Consider the following 13,804-nt stretch of genomic DNA (forward strand, 5'->3'; position numbering starts at 1 on the left):
AAAAGACTTTCTCTTCACATTAAGAGCATGTAAAACCTTCATCCATACATAATTTGAAAACTGGCAATAAAAAAAAAACAAGTGGAATTTATTTAACTTAAAACAAGCTTTAAAAAAATACAATAATTGATCCCACTGTGACGTCACAGTGCCGACTAAACAGTTGGTCAGTGACGTCAGAAAACGGTAAACAAACCCCGCGTCACGACAAAAACATGCCGCTCGTTTTCACGGTCGTTCAATTCCTCGCTGGCGACTCAACGGCCTCTTTAATTCCTCGCCACGTATTTGTACTGTGACTCAGATCACATCACCACCGTCCGATCCTCAACACCAGCTCTGGAAACAATCCTCACCGTCCCTTTCCTCTATACAACGGTTTCCTTTGGCGAGCTGGAGTTGGTCGTGGAATTCTCCAGGTTAGGGTTTCACCATCCTCATTTTCTCCATTAAAGCTCTGAGCTTTCAGGTCGTGAATCGAATTATTCTTTGCATATATTGTCCTCGTTGTCCTTAAGGCCTGGGTTGTTGATTTCTGGGGAGTTGGGATCGTGTTTGGCGTTGAATCTTTCATCCAATTGGGTATTTTTTGTTTGTTTATTGTTGGTCATGAGGTATTGGATTTATTAATTGGTTTTTTTATTTGATTTCAGATGGGAGATTGGGATTTGTTTTGATGGAGGTGTTGGAGGTGGAGTGGAGGTGTTATCTGGGGCACTGAAAGCTTGGATTTTGGCCAGAGTTGGTGTAAATGGGTTGCTTCCAGTCGAAGGCTCGGAGGCAATACCCGGGGTACGAGGATCCAGTCAATCTTGCGTCGCAAACTGCTTGTAAGTCTCAAAGACCCATCTTCTCTTGAAAAATTTTCTCGTTTGTGGGGAGCTATTGAAGTTTTGGTTGATTGATGTCTTTCCATGACATTTGATCATCAATCCTCAAGTATATAATTGCTAGGTGTTTTTGGGGATCCAATTTTGATTGTTGATCAGCTCACAACTTTTTATCGGGATGTTGGTAGTGCTGGTGTTTAGGGCTAGTAATAAATGTGTTTGTTTGTTTGTGTGTTTTGTCGTTAATCAAATTGAACATCCAGAGTGGCGGTTTGAACTGTGTTTGCTTATGCTGAGAAAGATTTAGCTCATGGAATATAACTTAACTGAGATTCTTTTCTTGCTAAACTTTAGAGGAAGTGTTGTTGGCTAGGTGTTTCTTTGTCGCTGCCATATTTGCTTTAAATAATAGAACTTGGGCTAAGAGAATGATGGGAAAAATTAAATAGAGACAAGAGCTTTACTGCATACTTCTTTGATTGATAAGTGTGTATTTGCTTCTGCATTTGCTATGTTGGTATGCTGAAAGAAAGATGATTCTGTAACTCTGGGAAATGATTATCAAAGAGTTATAACCTCGATAGAAGCTCCTTTCTTTACTTTGTAGTCAAAATCACTGCTTTGTTTTCATTAAACCAGGTTGCTGGAAATGTCTCCATAATATTAGATGGCATCTTACCATTGCTTCTAAGTACAAAATATTAAGTACATGTTTTTAATAGGTAATCTTATTTGATTCCAATTTTTTATTCTATCTAAATGTTCTGTAAATTTTTAGTCAGTGTCAGTGAAGTTGAGGCACTGTTTGAGCTGTTCAAAAGCATTAGCAGTTCCGTAGTTGACGATGGGTTGATAAATAAGGTAACGAGAAATACTATTAAACATTTATGGTTGTGATCTTTTCTTATTTTACCTGTCTTTTGGATAAAAATTCCTAAATATAAAAGTTCCATCATTAGCTGGGAATTTGATGAGTCTTTCTCTGTGATCTTTTTCATGTTTTCAGTTCTTCATTTTCTTTCCATCAAATTCTAGGTTTTCTATCTCAGTGCTGTCCAAACAAATGCACATGCTATATAATGTGTTCTTCTTTTTTCCTATTTCGTGACCTTGAATTTTACTTCTTTTGCAGGAAGAGTTTCACCTTGCTCTATTTAAGAACAGAAAAAGGGAAAATCTTTTTGCCAACCGAGTATTCTACTTATCTGGACTCTTTGAATCTACTTTTACGTTTCTTTCCTAATATGCCAATGTGTACTTTATGTTTCTTATGCTTATTTTTGACCTAAAATATTGTTTTAAATTTGTATTTCACACCTTTACTTTGTTGGCATGCAGATATTTGACTTGTTTGATGTCAAGCAAAAAGGAGTCATTGATTTTGGAGACTTTGTTCGATCTCTCAATGTATTCCATCCAAATGCTTCGCACGAAGATAAAGTTGATTGTAAGATCAGATAATGTTGAGTGTTTGATGTATTACTATTAAACCATTTCCACCATTCTTACTCGATTTGTTATCACTTTGCAGTTTCATTCAAGCTCTATGATTTGGATGGTACAGGTTTCATTGAACGGAAAGAGGTGCCCCGATCATGTCATCTTGTTGTTTGTTATAAGAACTGATATTCTGTGTTTTATTTATTATTCCTATTTAAAGCATGCGGAAAGTGAAGCCTGCAACAAATTTCTCAGTATATGTTTTTCTGACTTTACAGGTGAAGCAGATGCTAATTGCACTTCTATGTGAGTCAGAAATGAGATTGTCGGATGAAACTATAGAGATGATATTAGATAAGGTAGTCATGCTTGTGTTTTGAGTTTTAGTTGGGCCATAGTTTTAATTTGAACTTCATGTTCACTTTAAGCAGACCTTTTCGGAGGCTGATGTGAATCAGGATGGAAAGATTGATAAATTAGAATGGCAGGAGTTTGTGTCTCGGAATCCATCATTGATGAAGATAATGACTCTTCCATATCTCCGGTAAGGAACATAATTCCACATCAGACAAATCACCCAACAACATTGTTGACCTTAAATAATGTATGACATTTCTATATTATCTGCAACATGTAGTCTTCCTTGCAAAATTTTATTTGTTGGCTTCATGTTTAAGTAGAGGAAGATCATCATTTTCCATCAATAAGGACAATCCTTGAGATAACCAAGATTCCATATACCATAGAACGCTATTATAAAAGAATAGCTTTTATTAATGGTGAACCCATCTGTGATTATTTGGTACTGAAGTAGGTAGCTATGAAGTTTAAAGTGGGTGTAAGAGATATTATTCTGTTGCTCTTAATTCTTTTTGTTTTTGGCTGAAAACCTAGCAGATGTTCTTAATTAGGTCTTAAATCACCAACACCGAGCCACCTACTAACATTAGATGATGATATTTAATTATTCATGACAGCAAAAAATAGGTAAAGGCGGTAGGGTGACAATCACTATTATTTCTAGAAGTTTGCAAGAATTAAACTTACAGAGCAGGAAAGTCAATATTGTCCCACCATATAGAATGCAGTATGTCTAACGCATTCTTGCATCAATAGTCATATTCATATGGACCCTTTTTTTTCACTTAATGATGCTTGCTCCTTGAAAGATGCGAATTCATGCCTGTAATCTACTTAATGTTGCATCTTGTCAAAATTTGAAGGGATATAACAACAACATTCCCAAGTTTTGTGTTCAATTCGGAGGTGGAAGACATTGCCACATGAGATAATCTTTTAAAAGTGATCACAGCTTCGATCACAGTACAGATGAACTCATCTTCATTTTCATGATGAACCTCTGTATCAACATTGCCATGGATTGTTTTTCATATTTTGTTGTATATGGGTATGTATATGTAAATTCCTTCACATCCCGAATGTAATGTGTCTGCAGAGCTTGTCATTGTTGCAAATATTGCAATTCTCGGTTTTTTAGTTGAATGATGTCCCAAGTTGTACTCTTTTTTGGTTGATGTTGTTGCCTTGTATTTTGTGTATGTGTGCTCATGAAAAATCATGATCATTAGGTTACTGAATTGTGAGAAAACAGAGGAATGAATGAAAAATAATTATTGATACATTCTTCCCTTTTATTTGCACTGATTTTTTCAAGAATTGTTATATAAGGAGCCAAAAATTTCTCACAGGACAAAAGGGATGAAAAACATAGTACAAAAGAAATGCAGCAATCTTTATCAAGTATCAAGTTGATGCTTGAGATAACATTGTTTATAAGCACTCAAGAGATAACATTGTTTATAAGCACTCCAGAGTCAACATTGTTTATAAGGATATAATGCTTGAAATGGGAACAGAAGAAAGGTAAACATTGTTTATAACACTGGATCAACATGTCTCTTTTGATTAAGTTTGTCTCTCATTCCTCTTCAGCTTGAAATAAAGTTTCAACATCTGCAATGGTGTTCTCAGCTTCCTCAATCTCAACTCCCTGTTCATTAGATTCCTTCAGCTCAGCCTGTACTATAATGAGGTTAGTAAAAGTTCAAAAAGTAAATTGCATCTTGTAAAGATGTGCATACCAATGTTGCTTTCAAATCTGCAAGTGAACTTTCCAATCTTTTGCGGCAATCGGGAATCATCATTCTCGATTCGGCCAGCACATTCTCCTGCTTATGAAATAACAGATGAAAAGAATAATTTGGCAGGTGTTTGTCAAAACTGACACACTAATTTCCAAAGGAACAATCTTATGGAAGAGACATCTGAAGCTTAAAAATAATTGATGTTTATTCATCATGTTGCAAGGATTGTAGGTTGTATATGATGTGAGAATTTATAGCCACATTCACAACACTGTCTTGAACTTGAACATCATTGCTTACTACTGGCACTATCAAGTGTTGACATAAAAACAAAAACACAGAAGATTATGCGCAAATGAGAAGAAAGCTCTTTTGATACATGTTGTTACATTTATCATTCAGAGTTTCAAACAAACTAATGATATACTTTCCCTGACGAAACAAAATAAGATCTGCATAAAAGCAAAAAACTCAATTGATACATCTTCTTATGTTCACCATTCCATTTTTCTTTCATTCAACCAAACATGAGAACAATTTAACCTTCTTGTGTTTTCATTCCTTTTCTTCTATTTTTCCACAACACAACAAACCCTAATCCTAATACAATACATCAATAAACGAAAAGGAACAACTACGTAAATGGGGCAACGAAAATGCATTAAAACGAAAACTATAACAACAAATTTTGCTTCCATTTACCAAAATCAATTCTTTTGCTTTCCCTTCATCCAAAAACACCTTAATACAATACTTCAATAAAAAAACAACAACTAAATAAATAAGTAAATAAATAAGAAAACTATATCAATAAATTTTTTTTTTTTTACGAATAAGCACGCCCCCATTAAATGGATTACCAAAGAAACAAACGGATAGAGTTTCACTAATTACAGTGACTTAAAAACTTCTTAAAAAAATCCATATATCATGCAACCATGGAGTGATAAAACTACTATTTCTCTCACGGGGGACCCATGCCATTATCCGATAAACAGTACTGATACACATACCCAAATCCAAATATACTGCGTGTACAATATAAGAAACAATACTTCGAGGGAAGGATTCGCATACTTCGCTCCTCTTTCACTCTTATGTCTTACCATTGGATCATCCAAACAGTAATTTCATTCAATCAAACAAAAGAGACCAAATTTCCTTTTTTTCCCCTCAATCCAAACAAACCCTAACAAGATACTTCAATGTAGGAAAACACAATCAAGATCCAAAATAAACAAACAAATATATTATGCAAAGAAAGATGAATGCACTAATAAGAGGAAGAACACAAGACCTGTTGCTTAAGATCATAGAGATCAGCACCCTTCTCTTTCATATCTGCAGTTTTAGCAGCTTCTCTCTCAACCTCCTTCTCATAAGAATGAAGCTCTTTGACAATGCGTTTGCAAGTGCTTGTCTTGATTTTCAGGTTCCTAATTGTAGCCATACCTAATCAATTCAACAAGTTTTGGGTAAAATCACCATCAAAATCTCTACTTTTTCATTCCAAAAACACCAAATCACCAAATCATTCAAAGCAAGTCCTTGCAATAAGAAGCAAACTGGATTTCAGAGATGAAGTGCGAGAAAGGAACCTGGAGAATCAGAGATCCAAAGAGAAGAGTGAGGTGTGTCTCTCGCACTGGGAGCGCTGCGAGGGCTTCTTCGTAGATCCCAATTAACTCAAAAAAACTCTTTTGGATCAAGAGATGAAAGCTAATCTTGAGGCAAGATTGTGAGTTCGAATCCCGAGACAATCAATTGTGTATAAAGCCACTGTTTGGACTTTCGAGTTCACGATGCGCTCTTGCTTTTGCCTAGCCCGGAGGTACTTCGCCATGACCTGGGATGCACGCATGATGTTCGACGTATGTCCCCAAAGGCAAGATTTGCACTGCATAGTTGATTGGTTTGCGAATTCTTGACTTTTATTTTCTCTCAATTTAAAAACATTTTATATCTCATTGAACTGCTTGTGAAAATTGGTTTTTTTATATCATGAAAGTTGAGATTTGCCCTTTGATCTTTGCAGTATGATGTTGTAATTTTCCAACATGAGAGGCTTCTTTGGGTTGTATAAACTCGGCAATCGGTGTTTGTTATTGGCATCTTCTGCTAAAAATGTAAGCTTGGTCTTTAATATTCACTTTTTTGAAGCCAATTGTTTATCATGAATAATTTGTGACCTTTATTTCAGGTCAATTATGCGCAAGCATCCTTCTGCCAATGGAACAGACTCCATGCATTTGTTTTACATGGCAATGTGCGTTGTTGTACCACAAGCAGTTCTGTGAGGTTTTCATGGGAAGGTTCCTCGTCTTTTGCCTCCCTGATGAGCAAGCTTGAAGCTACTCTGAAGGATGATTCAGTGGATGAAGCATGGGAAGCTTTCAGTAATTATAGAAGGTTGCATGGTTTTCCTCAGAAGAATTTGCTAAACAGGATGATTATGTTGATGTCATACTCATCAAATCCTTACTGGCTTCGCAAAGCATATGAAGTAGTCCTCGTGATTCTTGAAGAGAAACCCTGTTTGTTGCATCATGATCCTCTGACAAAGTTAGCTTTCACTCTTGTGAGAAGCCAAATGCCCGTCCGAGCTGCCACAATTATAAGGATCATGTTGGAGAATCGTATGTATCCTTCAGTGGAGGATGTATGGAACACCTTGTTCTTTCACCTTGTAAAGACAGAAGTAGGGTCCTACCTCGCATCATATGTCTTGATTGAGATGTGTGAGCATGTTTCACACCATAATGCTAAAGACAGAAGGGGAAGGCAGAAGAAGCTGAGCCTCCCCAATTCTACAACTTTCAATCTTGTGCTGAACTCTTGCATGCAACATGGTTCTGTATTGAAGGCACAACAGCTGATAGAGTTGATGCCACAAATGGGAGTTGTAGCTGATGCAAATTCAATCATAATTATTGCAAGGTTCTGTGAGATGACAGGCCAGCGGGATGAGTTAGTAAAACTAAAAAAGCATGTTGATGGTGTTTCTTCTCTGACTTTAAGTTGCCACTATCAGCAGTTCTACGATAGCTTGCTAAGCTTGCATTTCAAGTATAATGATCTTGACGCTGCTGCAGAGCTTATGTTTGAGATGTATAAGCGTTTGGATTTGCTTCCTTCATCCAGTGGGAAAGGGAAAGGTAGTCACTTGCAAAGGCAGTCTCTTATCCAATTTGGATCAAGCAACCTAAGGATGGGATTCCACATTATGGTGGAGCCTGAGCATTTGTCAAACAACTTTGTCGTTGAGGCAAAATGCTATTCAGGTCTCATTCTTTCTAGCAATGGAAAACTTGTCCCCAGCAAGAAGGCTCTTGCAAAACTTATTGACGGCTATGTGAGAGAAAGAAAGGTGCGTAAAATATCAGACTTTTTAATTAGAATAGAGAAGGAATTAGATTCACAAGAAACTAAGTTGAGTTTTGAAGTGATGGATGCTTGTATACAATTGGGTTTGTTAGAGACCGCTCATGATATTTTAGATGATATGGAGTCAGCTGAAGTTTCTGTTATACCCTGTATATATGGTTCACTACTCAGAGAATATTGCAAACAAGAAATGCTGGATGAAGCTAATGTGTTACTAAAACAAATGAGAAAAGTAGATTTCTTTGTAAAATTGTCAAATGTGAATGTAAGCATGCACGAAGTGATTGCTGAATCCTTGCGTCTCTTTGGGGATGATTATGACTATGTAATAGGTTCAGTCAGGAAATCAGAGTTGACTGAGCTGTTAGACAAAGAAAACAGGAGTGCAGATCCACGGTCCTGCTTGCTTTATGAGTTGAATTCTTCCATTCTTTTCTTCTGCAAGGCCAAGATGATGGAGGATGCTATGAGAACATATAAGCGAATGGAACAGAGATATGTATATCCCACAGCACAGACCTTTATCCATATAATAAATGGATTTTCTTCGTTGAAGATGTATCGTGAGATCAGTATAGTGTGGGGAGATATCAAGCGGAAACTGGAAGAGGGGGTTTTAATTCCAGATAGGGACTTGTTTGAATGTTTGTTGTGGAATTTTCTTAGAGGAGGATACTTTGAGAGAGTGATGGAAACAATTGATTTTATGATTAAGCATAAGATGTTCATTGACAAGTGGAAGTATAAAAAAGACTTTCTGAAGCTTCACAAAGATCTTTATAAGAATTTAAAAGCGTCACATGCCAGAACAGAGGCACAGAGTAAAAGGCTTGAGCATGTCCGCGCTTTTAGGAGATGGGCCGGCATCAAGAGGAACTTGTAAGGTCCCTTTCTATTGTTTTGCACTATTTATGTTTATGTTTTTCTAGTGCACAGGCGTAGTAATAAAAGAAGTTCTATTTGCTTCACATTTTGCAGTCAAACAAATTTTAGGAGGTACAATGGAACACATTAACTTTTGATGAAAATTGACCTTTTTGTTATCTGACATGCATCTGAGAACCGAATGGTGCAATTCATTTTCAAAACATAGCTTCTTTGCCTTTATGATTCATCAAGAGCTGTGACACAAATTTGAAGTTCAAACAGATGCTATAGAATTACACATATGGCAGCATAAGTATCGGAGAGCTGAAATGCCTATATAACAATGTTCTTCTTCCATGAATTACGGCATGCATCATGTGAGGGCCATCTGGCTGTTGCCGTGCCATTGAATCTCTTCCAAATTTGAAGAGCAGCAGTAAGGTCAACAAGCTTGGCTTTCACAGTACGGCAGCAATTTGCATGAACAGTGCGCACTTCTCTGAAATCTCTACTCTTTTGACAGAATCCGCTGAAGAACATTGTGTCCAAGAACCTTACTTTCATGCCCAATCTCTGGAAGACACCTCTGGTTTTCATTTCAGCCAGCACATCTTGTTCTTTTACGCCTGCTGCTCCATTCCTTGATTTGTACCACCAATCAAAGAGGGCAATGGTTTTACTATTGGATACCACAAAGTAGAAACCAGTATTTATGCGGTTGGAATGATCGAAAGGCCTCCCATTGAACCAATCACAGCTTATCTGCATGTCTTCTCCTTGGTGACCGAATTTCGGAAATGGGCTTCTCAGCCATAGAATATCCATGTCCTGTTATGCGAGGGAAATGATAATGTAAGAGAAGATACAACAGTATTGAACAACATCCTTTATCATACCGTGAAGATGAAATTGTAGCCATGCCGAAGAACATCTCCAAGAAAGAGTGTTCTTCTCCACATCATCTTGATAAAGTCGGTCGACATGTAGAGTTCTTCTTTGGAGAAATCGACTCCGTCTGTGACCAGTTTGTAGCAATGGAGCCCGAGAGATTTACACCGTTCAAAGGATGCCTGATCAACTGCCACTAGTAGAAGGTGTTTGATCAAGAATTCAGTGTCATCCCCATGCTCGAAGCTGCGAAGAAAAAGATCTAACATGCCATTTTCCTTGGCATACGCCTTGTTTAACACACTGATGACCACTGTTCTGTCATCCATGGAAGCTCCTCTTAAAGCTACTTCAAGTTCATCCTTTGCGAATGCACTCTGTACATAAAGAAGAATCTCACAGGTATTCTATTACAAGAATTTCAATTTTTTTCTTGATGTTCTTTATAGTTACAATGTTCTTGTCACCATTTGTCATGCATGTCACTGTCTAACCAAAGCGCAAAAAAAAGGCGAAAACTTTGCAAAGAAAACTACAATTGCATGCATATAGTTTCATAGATGTCGAGTTCTATTTGCTTCACAAATCAAACAAACAATGAAGACTTGTTACCATCTTTGATGTCTGTATGCCATCATTCAACCAAAAAGAGAGAGCAAACTAGCTACAATTGCATGTATAAGCTTTCGTCAACAATATACTTACACCATTTTTACATACTGTATTTTGCTGCTGTGGTAAGAGAAAGAAATCTATCGACGAAGTTGGCATCCACAAGAGCGTGTACAAAACCACAGAGATAACAACAATCAAAGCCATCAACATTGCAAAACGAGTAGGATTTACAGAGAAATGCATTGCTCTGGTAATTATTTTCATTCCTGCTGAAAAATTTTATTCAAAGAGAGATATATTTAGGAAAAAAAATGAATAGAAATATTTCAAAAAAGATGCGTGCATGTCATGGTGCATGAATTTGTGCAGCAATGCAGTGCACAGGTTAGTCATGCTTTAATTGTTCAATCAAAACTTTTTTGCATGCTTTTAACATAATAGATTTAGCTTTAATGACTGTCCTTTTATTGAAGGATGTTTTTTTGTAATGAATTTTGTTGAACGATTATCTATTTTGAGAAGATTTGTGGATCTTAAAAAAAGTACACAATGGGATAAGATTGTGATCAAATTATTCATCTAGTTAGATATAAAATTATATATATATATATATATAGAGAGAGAGAGAGAGAGAGAGAGAGAGAGAGTTAATTACTATGGAAACGGGAAACTTATTTTTGTCTGTCTGAATTTTATGTAGAAGATAATATATAAACTTTTTTAAAAAATAAATCATAAGATTAAGAACAAGAAGAAATGAGCTGAAGAAAAACCTACAAGAATTCAGTCTCTGGGGATTAAAAGCTTTAAAAGCAGAGAACTCCTCTCACCTTACAAAAATCTTCAAGCAATTCAGTGTATCTGAGGATTAAATATTTCTCAATGAAAGACATGTATATATATATATATATATATATATATATAAATAGAGAGAGATAGAGAGAAATATATATTAATATATATAATTGGAAAAATATTAATTTATATTTGTAAATATATACGTTGTAATGAAAAAGAAGAGGAAATCTCGCTATTTTTAAAAAAAATTCAAAGTAGCATAAAATTCGGATTTTAAATTCAAAAAAATTAAATTGAGTAGTTAAGTTGAGCACCTCAGAGCATGCGAGCCGTCCGATGAATGATCCAATGGTCGGAGTTTGAACTGAAAACTCGTGCACATAATTGATGGTATGAAATATGATTTTCAAGCATATAATAAAGAAACAATTAACCATCGCAGAGGTGGTTGAATGATTCCAAGCTCAAGTATCATCAATTTACAGCAATTCAATAGATAGACATGTCTGAAAAACCAGGTTTTTTGTAATGAAAAATTTAATTTGTCATGCCATTTAAAAACCATCAAGTTACAGAGCCAACCAAATTTATTTTATGATGAAACAAAGAAACAAAGGTACAGAATTCACATTCTCATTTGCAATTGCATGTTGACTCCTGTGAATTGCCTTTCTTTTTTAACTTCTGTGTGTATAGTTTGAAGTTGTTGGATTGACTGTTTTCGGTGCAGATGCATCACATAGCTTTTATTAGAAAAAGGATTTTTTCCGATTGCGTTCTAAGCGAGCTTCCCTCTAATAAGAAGCAATATGAAGAACATCATTAGAACATGTATTACTTTGCATGAAATCAGCAATGGTTTACTAACAATGGTAGTCAAGATAAGAATCAAATAGGTACTAGCAACTTTGGATTTCAAGACATGTCAATCAAGTAATGCTGTTCGAAGACGTAGAATATCAAAAATATGTAACAACCACAAGAAATTTAATACACAATGAGAAAAAATGTAAGCAGGGAACAATAAGTGGTAATAACATCAAATAGCAAATGAATAAGTAGAGTAATTTAAGGGTGGCAAAATAATCATCTCAGCTCATTTTAAATACCATATACCTCAATCTCTAAACTAGAAAATCAATCCTATAACTTTTTATCAGGTTTATACATTCACTCGCTCCTTGAAGTTGTTAAAGAGAGAGAGAGAGAGAGAGAGAGAGAGAGAAGGGAATATAAACCATTTTAACAAGCTATCAAGTGTACTACTCATAAGGGTTAAGCTAACACTCCTACAAGCTATCTCTTCACAATAACAATCAGTCCACAAGGTTTTTTCTTTTGAAACATAAGACATTGAAGATTGATTGCATGCTAAGGCAAACCTTTCTTTCTCCCTGCCAAGTAGAGTAAATTATCAAATCAAGGAAAATAACCAAAACAATGGCATTCTAACATCAAGGTCCATTTCACCTCAAGAGTGCAAGAAGCCATGAATGCTCTAAGTGAAACATACTCAGAGTTTTACATATCACTATAACAATCTTTAAATTCTTAGTATCTTAAATGAATGGCAATTGTGTGTATCGACGAAAAAAAGCACATTTTTGTGATGCTTCTTCGAACTAGAAAAAGAACAAGAAAGAAAAATCAAACCTCTTTCTTTCTACACTCTTTATAATCATCAAATTGTTGCTGACATTTGCTTTTGTCCTGGTTGGATTCCTCTAAACCTGAAAATTCATTTAAAAATGAAATAAAATGTTAAAGAACAACATATAACATCACAAACTCTTAAATTTACACACAGATCATAACTTGTCGGGAGATTTAACACTCAACATTGAACCCAAACCAACAAACATCTTGGGAAAAAAAAATTCTAAAAATCGTGCCTTTTTAATTTGGACAAACTTCCCTTAATCTATCTTCTCCGTAAACAACAAATTATAGAATATAAAACATTGTATAAACTTGTATCATCTTTGCTTTTGCCCTAAGAACCCAAATTACAAATAACAAAACCCTAGAAACCAAGTAAAAATCCGAAATCTTACAATGAATATTGTCCCCCATACCCAGACAACAATAAATGCATAATTATCCATGAAACCTAGAATCAGGTCATCAGGGATACAACTCCAAACTTAGAAACAGGAAAATTTTCAAAGAATCATAGTGAAATTGGGCAACAATGAGCTTACATCTAAGAGAGGCGGAGTACTGAGGGAAGCACGGTGAATCGGAGATCCTCGCGGCGCTCGGGTACGCCGGCGCCGACGATGAAGCTGAGCTCGCCCCCATCTCTCTCTCTCTCTCTCTCTCTCTCTCTCTCTCTCTCTCGCTATCGCTTTCGCTCGCTGTTCTCAACTATCTTTCGATTTGTTGATGGTGTTATCGAGATCAGCATTTGAATTTATATTAAATTATAAATCATAAATAATTGCCTTTATTTTCGGTGTTAATTTTGTTTTTTTTACATTTTAAAAATGGAATAATAAATAAAAATTATATTTATATATTCCCTTCAATATCATAATTTTTTATAACTAATATATTAATGTAAGGCGATGATTTTTAACCTTTTTTTTTAAAAAAAAAAATCTCTAATCTCTACGATGAATAATTTTTAGGCAGCATTTTTTAGAAACTCTGTCATATATATATATATATATATATATATTTTCTTATCACTGTAGTTTTTAGGTGGCTTCACCTATATTTTATATTATATCTTATTGTCTATTTACTTATATTTCTTCTAATACATTTTGAAGTTTTTTTTCAACAGGACAGACAAATAAAAATGGTTGTGCATCAATTATGATGGTTTATTAATATAAAGTTTTGTCACATTCATGCCCAAAAAATTCAAGGGAT

At 35.4% G+C, this 13,804-nt stretch overlaps 5 protein-coding genes across 10 annotated transcripts; 2 read left to right on the forward strand and 3 right to left on the reverse strand.

The window, feature by feature from the left end:
- Positions 1-396: 396 nt before the first annotated feature.
- Positions 397-3,820, forward strand: LOC120259495 (calcineurin B-like protein 1). Of its 3 annotated transcripts, none has more exons than XM_039267108.1 (9): positions 398-582; positions 654-830; positions 1,609-1,691; positions 1,963-2,022; positions 2,169-2,277; positions 2,362-2,414; positions 2,549-2,629; positions 2,702-2,814; positions 3,494-3,820. In XM_039267108.1, the coding sequence occupies exons 2-9, from the start codon at positions 752-754 to the stop codon at positions 3,555-3,557; spliced, it is 642 nt and encodes a 213-aa protein (XP_039123042.1). In that variant the 5' UTR covers positions 398-582; positions 654-751; the 3' UTR covers positions 3,558-3,820. The 3 variants fall into 3 exon arrangements, with proteins under 3 accessions (XP_039123044.1, XP_039123042.1, XP_039123043.1); XM_039267109.1 differs by having other exon boundaries at positions 411-469; XM_039267110.1 differs by lacking the exon at positions 3,494-3,820 and having other exon boundaries at positions 397-582; positions 2,702-2,818.
- Positions 3,821-3,999: 179 nt separating this feature from the next.
- On the reverse strand, positions 4,000-6,109 carry LOC120259496 (tubulin-folding cofactor A). The gene is made up of 4 exons (XM_039267111.1): positions 5,974-6,109; positions 5,673-5,827; positions 4,373-4,459; positions 4,000-4,308 (listed from the first exon to the last, which is right to left on the reverse strand). The coding sequence occupies exons 2-4, from the start codon at positions 5,823-5,825 to the stop codon at positions 4,210-4,212; spliced, it is 339 nt and encodes a 112-aa protein (XP_039123045.1). The 5' UTR covers positions 5,826-5,827; positions 5,974-6,109; the 3' UTR covers positions 4,000-4,209.
- A 30-nt stretch (positions 6,110-6,139) lies between these two features.
- On the forward strand, positions 6,140-8,823 carry LOC120259492 (pentatricopeptide repeat-containing protein At4g17616). 3 transcript variants are annotated; one of them, XM_039267102.1, is made up of 4 exons: positions 6,140-6,260; positions 6,411-6,501; positions 6,576-8,638; positions 8,738-8,823. In XM_039267102.1, the coding sequence occupies exons 2-4, from the start codon at positions 6,433-6,435 to the stop codon at positions 8,772-8,774; spliced, it is 2,169 nt and encodes a 722-aa protein (XP_039123036.1). In that variant the 5' UTR covers positions 6,140-6,260; positions 6,411-6,432; the 3' UTR covers positions 8,775-8,823. The 3 variants fall into 3 exon arrangements, with proteins under 3 accessions (XP_039123036.1, XP_039123038.1, XP_039123037.1); XM_039267104.1 differs by having other exon boundaries at positions 6,576-8,643; positions 8,738-8,813; XM_039267103.1 differs by lacking the exon at positions 6,140-6,260 and adding an exon at positions 6,261-6,287.
- Positions 8,778-10,416, reverse strand: LOC120259494 (uncharacterized protein At1g28695-like). 2 transcript variants are annotated; one of them, XM_039267106.1, is made up of 3 exons: positions 10,235-10,416; positions 9,523-9,891; positions 8,778-9,454 (listed from the first exon to the last, which is right to left on the reverse strand). In XM_039267106.1, the coding sequence occupies exons 1-3, from the start codon at positions 10,391-10,393 to the stop codon at positions 8,960-8,962; spliced, it is 1,023 nt and encodes a 340-aa protein (XP_039123040.1). In that variant the 5' UTR covers positions 10,394-10,416; the 3' UTR covers positions 8,778-8,959. The 2 variants fall into 2 exon arrangements, with proteins under 2 accessions (XP_039123040.1, XP_039123039.1); XM_039267105.1 differs by having other exon boundaries at positions 8,780-9,454; positions 10,220-10,416.
- A 957-nt stretch (positions 10,417-11,373) lies between these two features.
- LOC120259132 (coiled-coil-helix-coiled-coil-helix domain-containing protein 7) lies at positions 11,374-13,297 on the reverse strand. Its single transcript, XM_039266675.1, has 3 exons — positions 13,129-13,297; positions 12,581-12,657; positions 11,374-11,721 (listed from the first exon to the last, which is right to left on the reverse strand). Exons 1-3 carry the CDS (start codon positions 13,226-13,228, stop codon positions 11,677-11,679), a joined length of 222 nt encoding a protein of 73 aa, XP_039122609.1. The 5' UTR covers positions 13,229-13,297; the 3' UTR covers positions 11,374-11,676.
- Positions 13,298-13,804: the final 507 nt, after the last annotated feature.

Source organism: Dioscorea cayenensis, chromosome 4 (assembly GCF_009730915.1).
Source record: "Dioscorea cayenensis subsp. rotundata cultivar TDr96_F1 chromosome 4, TDr96_F1_v2_PseudoChromosome.rev07_lg8_w22 25.fasta, whole genome shotgun sequence".
Classification (NCBI taxonomy): Eukaryota; Viridiplantae; Streptophyta; class Magnoliopsida; order Dioscoreales; family Dioscoreaceae; genus Dioscorea; species Dioscorea cayenensis.